A 12,659-nucleotide genomic window follows, 5' to 3' on the forward strand; every position below is an offset into this window, starting at 1 on the left:
TTAAAAAACTTATCTTATTGAAATGTGGATTCTTTCTTGATTGCAAAAATATATATTCACTTCTAATAAAAATTCAAATGACTAAAATAGACATAATGATTGATGGGAAATAAACTAATAAACAATGGTCTGTTATAATTAAAAGTTTTAAAATTTTTAAACTGTTTCAAGTTAATTCCTGATGAAAAAAAGTGTACTAAAATTAATCTAATTGTTGATTAATTACAGATGATTATTGGAAATTTATCAAGTAAATTATAGGCCTTACTTGAATACCTTTTATTTATTCATATTTATATTCATATTTCATTTTTTTTAAGATCTTGTTAATCCATTAATCATTTATCTTTCAGATATAATTTACAGAATCACTGTATGTAATGTAGATCAAAAGTAATAGGCAATAAATAAATCTATCATCCTTATAAATATCAAACATCTAATATACACATTTGTGTATTCAATTATGAGGTCAAATGCTTGTGTATTAAGAATTATATGTATATTGAGTGGTCTAGTTAATTATGTAAGACTGAGGTTGATAGGTAATGTGGTCACTTTGATTGGCAGTTTAGGAGGTGGGGCATTGTAATTAAAGGTCCACCTTGTCTTTGATTGTTTAGTGATAATGACAGTTGTCAATCATACTAGTTGAATCAATTCCCAGTTACCTAATCAAAATGTTTTTTTAAAAAGCCTGCACATCAACACACCTTAATGACATACATTCTTGAATGAACTGCTCCAATAATATACCCAGGTTTTTTTTTCAGTTAACATGTGTATTATGTGCACATACATGAGAACCATAGGGAACTATATTTCAGTGTGAATACATTTAGTAACAGTAGCTAACCTGTCCTGTTGTTAGGGAGGCTGGTGCCTAAGTAAAGATTTAGAACAAGTTCTAATCTTTCCAAAAATGATAATTTTCTCCACACACTATGAACTAATGGAGCGTGTTACCACAAGTTGTATACCGAGTTAATACCTTGTTTATTACAATTAGCTCAGAAGTCTTATTGCATTAACAATGAAAGTGAAATACACACGGTTTGGACAGCGACTCTTCAATGATAGCAAATCATTTTCTTAATATTTAAAAAAAAAAGATGTGGTATGATTTCCAATGAGACAACTCTTCACAAGAGACAAAAATAACACAGAAATTAACAACTATAGGTCACCGTACGGCCTTAATCTGAACAATTAGTGAACAATTGCCTAATGAAAACAAAACAATTTCCCAACGCATCGAAAATGAATGCAGTAATATACCAAGAGACTACTTTATCTCATGTTTCTGCAATATTTGCAACAATAACCCCGATTTATTAGAACAATTGAGAATGCAATATTTTATAAAAGCAAAAGGTAGAGCAGACTTTCCCTTTGCTTCTGCAGTCTTAAACCAGATGCTCCGCATGACGCAGCTTTATACGACCACAGAGGTCGAACCCTGATCGGTTGGGGCAAGTATGGACTCAACATTCAAGCTGGATACAGCTCTGAATTTGGATTGTGATTAAATAGTTGACACAGCATAGGTTTCTGACACAGAATGAATGAACTTAATTTTTGTTGTTGCTTTTGAGTAATTCACTATGCTGTTGAATATTAATCCTCTCAAAAAAAAATATTTGAAGAAATTTTCTTTTTAATTTCTGAAATCTGAAATGAGAAAAATTGACCCACCCCCATTTTATCACCTCCCCTTTCCCTTATTCCAAAAATGATCTTAATTGGAGTTTGCAACAATAACTACTCATTTAAATACATCATAAAGTATTAAAATATAAATTGTCATACAGTCATGTTTAAAATTAATATTAATTAATAGTAACTTCTAAAAAAATAAATGGGGAATGTGTTCAAAGGGACACAGATGATGCCCCCGCTAGCATATAACGTTATTAAGGGACATAACTCGAGAACTGTAAAAGTGAAGCTGCCAAAAATTGAACTTAAACTGAGTTTAGAGGTAATAAGCATTATATACTCATTTCATTAAATTTAGTTGAGACAAACTTAAGTTAAGAGAACAGAAACGGAAATTTTTTTCAATTTTTCCTCTTGTAAAGGAGCATAACCGTAGAATGGTAATCAAAGTGCTTGTAATCACTGAATGGTAAAGATTGCTTTAATTTATCAGTTGGTAGTAAACGTGAATATTGCATTGATTACCTTGTAAACATCAAAGGAATGCTGATCCAATTCCATCATCAGGTGGAGTCCTCCTTCCTTGGCTGTTTCGGCGCTATTCCACAACAACCTCCAGAGGTGAGCCGGCTCAGGTGATCAATCTGAACCTGGAACCGGATGGCCTACACGGCTCCGATGTCTCAGCTGATGTCATTGCTGTTCTTCTGTAACTGAATGCTGTTCTGTATATCTATATCTGTCCATTATTTACACAATAACTGTTCATTGTTCTATCACTTTGCACTTTTCCACACTTCGTCTCTTTTCCTCCAAATCCACTGTGATGCCACTTCTGCTACTCTACACACTTCTGTAATCAGTTTCTTCCTCTCTGCTCCTACCACTCCCAAGGTTCTAAGTGCCCGCCACATTGACTGTCCTGCAAAGCCCCTGCATCCGACTTCTATTGCCATACACCACGTCCTCCATCCCCGCTGTTTGCAATCCTCTACTAGCTGCTGGTATTTTGCCATCTTTCTTTCATAAGCTTCCTCTATTCTGTCTTCCCATGGGACTGTTAGTTCCAGCAATACCGCCTGCCTAGTTCCCTGTGACCAAATGACTATATCTGGTCTTAGCGATGTTGCTGCTATTTCTGCTGGGAAACTCATGCGTTGATGTATGTCTGCTGTCATCTGCCAGTCTGATGCTGTTCCAAGTATCCCTAAACCTTCTGCCTGGTTGTCTTTCTTTTCTCCAGCCCTCACAAAATTTACAAATGTGATGTTCTTCTGCATCTCTTCCATCTTTCAGTGCGACTGGACATGCTGACAACACATGCTGTAGGGATGCTGGTTTGTCTTTGCATAAGGTGCATGTTGGGTCTTCTATCAACCCCCAGGTATAGAGGTTTGATGGGCTTGGTAAAACATCATACACTGATCTTAGGAGAAAACTCAATCTGTATCCCTCCATACTCCAAATCTCGCTCCAGGTCAAAGCCCTGCTTCTAGCTCCTTGCCAATTCAACCAACTACCCTGCTGTTTCATTCCTACTGCCTTAACATTCCTACTCTCTTCTTCCATCTGTCGTATTTCCTGTTGCACCAGTTCCCTCCGTTCCTTCTCATTTGATGTATCCCACCTTGGTTTTGTTGTCATACCAAATCCCTGTCTACCAACTGCTGTTACACCAACGATGACACTGTGCTTTAGTCTGGTCTCAGCTTCCTTAACTGCTTCCTCTGCTTTCCATTTTCTTCCTGTCCTGATCTTTACTTTGGCTCCTCTCACTTTAGCATCTTGCTGTCTCTCAACGTCATAACCTGTCTTGTCTTTGTAACTTTATACTCTTCTGTCAATGCCTTCATTGGTAATTGTAGCTTTGTTCCTGTGCTGTACAATCCAATGCTGCTGAAACTTCTTGGCACACCCAACCATCTTCTTAGGCATGCACTGATCTTTCTCTCTAAGGCCTCCACTTTGGACAATGGGAACTCGTAAACTAGTAATGGCCACAGTATCCTTGGTAAGACCCCATGTTGATATATACAGGCCTTATATCTTCCTGGGAGCCCACTTTTGTCTATCTTCGTCAGCCATTCTACCAATTGCACTTGAACTTCACCCATGTTTACCATATCTGCTAGTGTTGCATCAAACTTTTTACCTAGGCATTTCACTGGTTTCTCTCCAACTGTTGGTATCTTTTCCCCTGCTAACTCAAATGTCTCATCTTGCACTTTGCCTTTCCTCACTATCAAACTTCTAGATTTACTTGGTTTGAACTTCATTCTGGCCCACTTAATCATCCTTTCCAATTCCTCTAAAGTCCATCTTCCCTCTATGACTGTTTTTGCTGTCACTGTCATATCATCCATAAAAGCTCTTACTGGTGGTTGCCTGACCCCTGATGACAATAATGGTCCTCTACTTGGTTTTTCTACTGATTTTACAATTAAGTTCATTGCTGCTGCAAACAGGACTACTGATATTGTACACCCCGTTAGTATTCCAACTTCAAGTCTCTGCCAAGCTGTGGTGAAGTCTCCAGCTGTGAACCTCATTTCAATCTTGTCAAAATACTCTCGCAGCATAGTTCTGATAGTTGGTGGAACATGATACCTCTCCAATGTCAGGTCTACTAGTTTGTGAGGTATGGACCCATAAGCATTAGCCAGATCTAGCCAAAACACTGCTAAGTCACTTTTCTTCTCCTTTGCTTCTCTTAAAATCTGTGTAATAACGCTGGTGTGTTCGATGCAACCAGATACTTCAGGCATGCCTCCTTTCTGGACTGCGATGTCTATATATTCGTTGCCAAGCAGGTACCTCGTCGTTCTCCTTGCTAAAACTGCCAGGAATATCTTCCCCTCAATGTTCAATAGGGAGATGGTTCTAAACTGTTCAACTTTCCTGGAGTTCTCTTCTTTTGGTATAAAACATCCTTCTGCCTTGTACCATGACTCTGTCATCTTTCTCCTTCTCCAAATTACTTTTAATAGCTTCCACAACCTTCTGATCAGTCTGGGACAGTTCTTATATACCCTATATGAAATACCATTTGGTCCTGGTGCTGACCCTGCTCTTGCCTTTCTCACTACGTCCTGCACTTCTTGGAACTTCAGGTCTGATTCATCAAACTGTTCTTTTGGCTCCTCTGGTGTTAACAATTTCTCACATTCTTCCAGGTCTTCTCCTCGTCTCTCATCACTGTGGGTCTTACTGAGATGTTCTTCCACTTCTTCCCTCGAGTTTTCCAGTTTACCAGATCCTCTCGCTCCAAATAATCGCTTCATATACTGAAATGGGTTTGCTGTAAATGTTGCTCTCTCCTTTGCCTTTTTCTTTCTATCTCTTCTATGAGTTTCTGCTCTTGTAAGTGTCTTAAGTTTCTCCCTAGTTTCCTTTCTTAACTGCTGTAATGGTAACCTTTCATTCTCTTTGGCGACTTTGTACCTCTTCTTTAACCTTCTCAAGTCTCCTCTCAATTCCTTGATCTTCTTCTGTCTCCGGTTACTATGGCCTTGTTTTGTTGATTGTTTCCCTTGTGGTATCACCCCAAATCTGTCCTTTCCTACGCTGTAAATAATGGACGTCATTGCTGTTATCTTTCTGTCTACCCTGCCTGCTAATGTTGCCTCTAAGATGTTTTCCAAATCTTCGTCAAGAGCTTTCCAAGCTGCTTTGTCTGCATTCGTTGGCCATTTGATATTCTCTTTGCATGGCTCATTCTCTTCTCTCTGGGTTGTTGGTTCTATCCTGTCTTCTCTACGGACTGTTGTTTCTATCCCGTCTTCTCTATGGACTGTTGGTTCTATCCTCTCTATCTCTTCTGCCTCGTCAAGTTGTTCTACCTCTGTAGGCTGTTCCTCGTGCTCATCCTCACCCTGGGTCACAGGGAGGCTATCATCACTGTGGTTTGCTTCCTGGATGGTCTCCTCCTCCGTCTGACCAGATCTCTCTGTGCGTTGATTGCCAGAATGGGGTTGCACACATTTCATTCTACTTTGATGGATCTTCAAACCTCTAGAATTCTTACAGACTTTACCACAAAAACATTTACATCCATTGTTCTGGTTCGTTGTCCTTGTCGGTTCCATAGTCGTTTCCTGATCCTGTCCTATGGGCTGTTCATCCTCCCTCGCTCTCGCACAGCCCCGAGGGTGTCTTAGTATATATCGTTCCATAGCGTGTAAAATGGGTTCCCCTTCACAGGAGATGCACTTTGACTTGGCAAGCCTAATGCCCCGGTTACCAGTCTCTCCTGGCTGCCTCCTGTCTCTCCAGGTTGCCACTGTTCTCTTCACAGTCGTCAACCAGACTTTCCTGGTGGTCACTGGGTTTTCAGAAGTTGATTACCTTGTAAACATCAAAGGAATGCTGATCCAATTCCATCATCAGGTGGAGTCCTCCTTCCTTGGCTGTTTCGGCGCTATTCCACAACAACCTCCAGAGGTGCGCCGGCTCAGGTGATCAATCTGAACCTGGAACCGGATGGCCTACACGGCTCCGATGTCTCAGCTGATGTCATTGCTGTTCTTCTGTAACTGAATGCTGTTCTGTATATCTATATCTGTCCATTATTTACACAATAACTGTTCATTGTTCTATCACTTTGCACTTTTCCACACTTCGTCTCTTTTCCTCCAAATCCACTGTGATCCCACTTCTGCTACTCTACACACTTCTGTAATCAGTTTCTTCCTCTCTGCTCCTACCACTCCCAAGGTCCTAAGTGCCCGCCACATTGACTGTCCTGCAAAGCCCCTGCATCCGACTTCTATTGCCATACACCACGTCCTCCATCCCCGCTGTTTGCAATCCTCTACTAGCTGCTGGTATTTTGCCATCTTTCTTTCATAAGCTTCCTCTATTCTGTCTTCCCATGGGACTATAGTTCCAGCAATACCGCCTGCCTAGTTCCCTGTGACCAAATGACTATATCTGGTCTTAGCGATGTTGCTGCTATTTCTGCTGGGAAACTCATGTGTTGATGTATGTCTGCTGTCATCTGCCAGTCTGATGCTGTTCCAAGTATCCCTAAACCTTCTGCCTGGTTGTCTTTCTTTTCTCCAGCCCTCACAAAATTTACAAATGTGATGTTCTTCTGCATCTTTCTCTTCTTTCTCCTGGTGGTATCCAACTTTGCTGCTATTGTTTTCAATACACTGTCATGCCTCCATGTATATAATCCATCTTTCAGTGCGACTGGACATGCTGACAACACATGCTGTAGGGATGCTGGTTTGTCTTTGCATAAGGTGCATGTTGGGTCTTCTATCAACCCCCAGGTATAGAGGTTTGATGGGCTTGGTAAAACATCATACACTGATCTTAGGAGAAAACTCAATCTGTATCCCTCCATACTCCAAATCTCGCTCCAGGTCAATGCCCTGCTTCTAGCTCCTTGCCAATTCAACCAACTACCCTGCTGTTTCATTCCTACTGCCTTAACATTCCTACTCTCTTCTTCCATCTGTCGTATTTCCTGTTGCACCAGTTCCCTCCGTCCCTTCTCATTTGATGTATCCCACCTTGGTTTTGTTGTCATACCAAATCCCTGTCTACCAACTGCTGTTACACAAACGATGACACTGTGCTTTAGTCTGGTCTCAGCTTCCTTAACTGCTTCCTCTGCTTTCCATTTTCTTCCTGTCCTGATCTTTACTTTGGCTTCTCTCACTTTAGCATCTTTGCTGTCTCTCAACGTCATAACCTGTCATTGTATATTGTATATAGCATTGATTTAAGTTGATTCAACTATTATTCTGGACAAAGAAAGATAACTCCAATTTTCAAAGAAGATTTCATAAAGCATTGGTTTTAGGTCATTCATCAACCATTCTGGACAAAGAAAGTTAACTCCAATTTATTGTCTTGAAACTACAAAAATGCTTGTTTTTTTTGGCCCCTTTTTGGCCCTTTATTTCTACATTGTTTGCCCCATAACCCTTAAAACATATCCCAACCTTCTACTTATGGTATTAAACATTGTGGTACAATTTCAGAACAATTAAAATACTTACACACAACTTATTGTCTTGACACTAGATAAATGCTTATTTTGACCCCCTTTGGGCCCCTAATTCCTACACCGATGGGACTATAACCCCCAAAATCAATCCCAAACTGCCTTTTGTGGTTATAAACATTGTGTTAAAATTTTATTGATTTTTGTTCACTAATACTAAAGTTATTATCCGGAAACCATCCGTCTTCGGACGACGCTGACGACGAAGACGACGTGATACCAATATACGACCGGTCGTATAAAAAACGTATTCAAGTAATAAAAATGGTGAACATCTGGTACAAAAGCTTGGACGAGATTGTTTTGTTCTCAGGCTTGCATCAGTCGGAGAATATTGCGATGACTTGAAAGAATCATTAAGCAGCAAATCTTCTGGTAGAAATAATTCATACCTGGATGTAAACGTGGTTTCATCTACTCCTGTAGAAATACCTAATTTTGGTATGCGAGAAATTGACACATGAAAAAACTACGAAGGGAACAAACGAAAAACTAGACAAACTTGAAACATAAAATAGATCGATGAATAGCAAATTAAACAAGCAGAATGAAAGGTTAATTAACCATCAAAATCAGCTTAATTTATCAAGATCTACTATCTCACGATTGAAGGACGAAAAATCCTATCTGGAAAAGACTGTTACCGATATGTCGGAAAAACTATTTCAGAGTTTAAAAATTTAGACTTGATTCTGAAATCATCAGAATTACAAAGATCAGCGACAGTCGTGCATCATGATTGTGTACCCTAAGTCTAAGGTGTCTATTATGTCTAATGAACTTAAAGAGATCAATACTTCCGTCCTTAGTTTTAATAACAATACGTTGTCCAACAACCAATCTGTAACAGAACTCCGAAAACGTATGAACGCGCAGGAGAAAAACGTCAAGCAACTAACATGTTCCAACCAAATATGCACTTGCTACTTCAAAGCCTGTAACTACTGATTTGGTGACAAATACAGAGATTGATGTTGCTATGGCAAATGAAAACAATGAAACTGATTCTTCACTTTTGAGAAATTTAATTGTTCGTTCAAGTCAACCACCCTAAGAAAAACGTTGAAAAAGGCTTCCTACAAATAAAGTCAATTGCATCCGTCATTTCGTCTTCAAACATTACACCAAACTCTGGTGAAAATGTACGCAATAAGGATCAACCACTTGCAAATAATGGTCAATTAGACCGTTGGTTTTCCCGTTTGAATGGTTTTTAACAAGTAATTTTGGGGCCCTTTATAGCTTTTTGTACGGTGTGAGCCAAGGCTCCGTGTTGAAGGCCGTACATTGACCCTATAATGGTTTACTTTTATAATTTGTTATTTGGATGGAGAGTTAAATAAATTATATATAAATATACTAAATAAATAAATGATTTGGACAATACATTGAAGGTATAAAAAGTCATGAGAATTCCGAATGCAATTAGGTTATATCCGGGCACTCTGGTTCTAAACCTTGGTTCCATCTGGGTTTTCTGGTTCTGAACCTTGGTTCTTTGGTTCGAAACCATGGTAACTGGTTCAACATCCGGGTTGTTTGGTTAAAGCAACCCAACTTCTTGGTTCCATCTGGGTTCTATTCTAGAATATTCTAATGTTCCCGTTGAACATAACAGAAGATAACCGCAAGTCTCCGAATAAAAAGGTAAAGTAGGTCAAAGACGCTAAAATTATTTTATAACATTAAACATTTTGGCATCGACGGTAAAGGAAGTATAAATATAAGGTATTTATCTTCTCATTTTAATTATTTTGATAAGGAATCTAGATAAAAATAAAGCATCGTATAGATTTTTAAAACAAACCGAAGTATAATACGTACAGTACATCGAACATCCTTTTATTTAATTCCGTCATTTTGTTTTCTTTTTTTTTTTCCTTTACTCATCCCTTATTTACGTAAATATGTCTAGACCGTGGCGGATCCAGAACTTTTCCGAAGGGGGACCCGCTCCAGTCATGCTTCAATGATTCCTATATAATCAACCAAATTTTTCCCACGAAGGCCCCCCCCCCCCCCCCTGGATCCGCCTCTTGGTTCCATCTGGGTTCTATTCTAGATCATTCTAATGTTCCCGTTGAAAATAACAGAAGATAACCGCAAGTCTCCGAATAAAAAGGTAAAGTAGGTCAAAGACGCTAAAATTATTTTATAACATTAAACATTTTAGCATCGACGGTAAAGGAAGCTATAAGGTATTTATCTTCTCAATTTAATTATTTTGATAAGAAAACTAGATAAAAATACAGCATCGTATAGATTTTTAAAACAAACCGAAGTATTCAGTACAGCGAACATCCTTTTATTTAATTCAGTCATTTTGTTTTCTTTTTTCCCCTTTAAAAATCCCTTATTTACGTAAATATGTCTAGACAGTGGCGGATCCAGAACTTTTCCTAAGGAGGGCCCGCTCCATTCATGCTTCAATGATTCCTATATAATCAACAAAATTTTTCCCACAAAGGCCGGGGGGGGGGGGGGGGGGTGGCGCCTATGCTAGGAGTTTTAAAACCACCCAATTAGGACATGATGTTTATATGGCTAACGATATGTGCATCTAGCCACTTGACCAGTTGACGACTTGCATGTATATTTGATTGCACATTTATTATCAAGTTCGACTGAATCTTTTTTAATGGCTTTTTAATAATGTCAGATTTGAAAGAAATACATGTGATGTATATGTAAGAAATCTTTTTGTTCAAAACAGAATGTTAAAAGACATATAAAGGAAAGTTATGATCAATAAGTTGGTAAGCTTTCATTAGTTGGAAGAAAAGTCATAAAATATAATAAAATATATAATAATGTACAATAAATTTGTCAAATTTGATACTCATTCAGTCGTTGTGAAGGGCATGCATATAATCATTCGACCAAAAAAAAGAAATCAAGATTAAGATTGAATATTTTTATAATAAAATTATATGTACATGTGTTAATGACAGTGCTAGTGGGATGTGTATCACCAGCACACTAGTAAGAACTTCTGTGTTAGCGCCATGATTTAGGAATATGAAGAGTTACACGTACTAGTCCGTCTGTCCCGAACGTCCCATACAAACGGGTTCCGCACTTCTTACTTTAGTTTCCCTCAACCAAATACTACAAAACTTATACACAATATATAAAAGAAGCTGGTGCATGAGTGCCAATAAGAACTCTCCACAAGAGACTAAATGACACAGAAATTAACAATTATAAAATGTAGCCTAGGTCACCACACGGTCTTCAACAATGAGCAAGGTTCATACCGCAAGGTCAGCTATTAATGCACCGACATGACAATGTAAAACAATTCAAACGAGAAAACAAACGGTCTAATTCATGTACAAAAAAATAAACGAAAAACACGATAGGCACGTGCATATAAAATGAGGCGCGGTTAAAAATGTTAGAGGGATCCCAACCCTCCCCCTTATGTGGCATGAGTGCCAATAAGAACTCTCCACATAATACCAGATGACACAAACACTAACAACTATAGGTCATATACAGATTTCAACAGTGAGCAAAGTCAATACCGCATATAGTCAGCAATAAAAGGCACTGAAATGACATTGTAAAACAATAATCAAACGAGAAAATAAACAAACAAATTTTTGTACAAAAAATGAACGAAAAACAAGTATGTAACACATAAAAAACGACATTCATTAGATTACAGGCTCTTGACTTACCACAAGCACATACATACCGAATAAGGAGGGGGTTGAACATGTAAGCGGGATCCCCACCTCAACACAAAATCAAATTTGAAATTTTTAAGTGTCACTTTTACCGTTCAAGAGTTATCATGTCCCTTTAAAAAATATAAGAAGTGCTGACTCTTTCGTTTCCTTTCTCTTAAATAAGTCTGACTCAATCAAATGTAAGGAACCTTATACGCGATTCACATTACCCCATAACACAGATCTATGAAGCTCAATATTGGGTCCCGATGGCGTCCCTGTTCATGATTTTTTTAGATGTAAAAAGTTGTGGTACGAGTACCAATGATACAAATGTCAACCCGGAGCCTTGAGATAGGAAAACTGCTAATCTAGTGTTTCCGTTCTTTAACTTTAATTTGCCTCAGCCAAATGTTTTGAAACTTATTCGCAATGCTTATGGTCACATTTTTAGTACGGTCAAAACTACGCGAATCCTGCATCTATATGTGGACGTTTGCTATTTTTTTTCACAAGCAGGGGCATCTGTGATTAATAGATATATTCTACATTTATTTCAGTAATCAGCTTATTTACTTCCATTGAATTCTTTTTTAAATAGACTTAACTTTCACATTCTTTTTCAGGATCTCGGTGCAGTTTGGTAACAGACAGTGATATTTCAAGTTAAATGTGACCAACTTAACAAAGTGTTTCACTAGATTGAGCTCTCTGTCTTAGTGTACTTTAATGGTTCTTAGCATTGAGTTCAGTTTATTGATATGCGTATACCTTCTGTGTGAATTTTTATGATGTAAAAGCAGACATTCCACACCTACATGTCCATGAAATGAAATCTAAGGTAAAATGATTGAAACATTTTGCATTATCTATCACAACTGGCAGCACACGATGCTACTGAAGCAGTAAATTTTCTTACTTGATATTCACGGAAATTAAAGGATTTAGTTTCATCTGAACCAAACATTTTTTAAAATTGAGAATGGAAATGTGGAATGTGTAAACGAGACAGTAACAATGTCAAAAGAGCAGAAAGCAGTCAAAGGCCACTTATGAGTCCTCATAGCTGACTATGCGGTGTGGACTTTGCTCATTGCAGGGGTTAAATTTTTTTGTAACAGCTAACTAGCCCAAGACTTGTTGGCAGCAGGATTTCACTAGCCCTGTTGGAAGAACTGCTAGTCCATCAAAACTGACCTGCTAGCCCTAGTATGCCGTACAAATCAAGAGTTTGCTGCCTAATACAAAATGTGTGTCCTTTGTTTTGAAGAAGACATTATACATGTTATACACTGTATTTCATATTTTTT

At 38.3% G+C, this 12,659-nt stretch overlaps 2 protein-coding genes across 2 annotated transcripts; both read right to left on the minus strand.

Moving 5' to 3' along the window:
* Positions 1–2,435: 2,435 nt before the first annotated feature.
* Positions 2,436–2,948, minus strand: LOC139490105 (uncharacterized). Its single transcript, XM_071276957.1, has one exon. The coding sequence runs from the start codon at positions 2,946–2,948 to the stop codon at positions 2,436–2,438; it is 513 nt and encodes a 170-aa protein (XP_071133058.1).
* A 3,587-nt stretch (positions 2,949–6,535) lies between these two features.
* LOC139490106 (uncharacterized) lies at positions 6,536–7,357 on the minus strand. The gene has a single exon (XM_071276958.1). It carries the CDS (start codon positions 7,355–7,357, stop codon positions 6,536–6,538), a length of 822 nt encoding a protein of 273 aa, XP_071133059.1.
* Between the last annotated feature and the right edge of the window lie 5,302 nt (positions 7,358–12,659).

Source organism: Mytilus edulis, chromosome 9, assembly GCF_963676685.1.
Source record: "Mytilus edulis chromosome 9, xbMytEdul2.2, whole genome shotgun sequence".
NCBI classification, from domain to species: domain Eukaryota; kingdom Metazoa; phylum Mollusca; class Bivalvia; order Mytilida; family Mytilidae; genus Mytilus; species Mytilus edulis.

Coding starts and splice junctions, on each gene's coding strand:
- LOC139490105 (XM_071276957.1), bottom strand. CDS start 2,948: ATGGAAGAGATGCAGAAGAACATCACATTTGTAAATTTTGTGAGGGCT.
- LOC139490106 (XM_071276958.1), bottom strand. CDS start 7,357: ATGACGTTGAGAGACAGCAAAGATGCTAAAGTGAGAGAAGCCAAAGTA.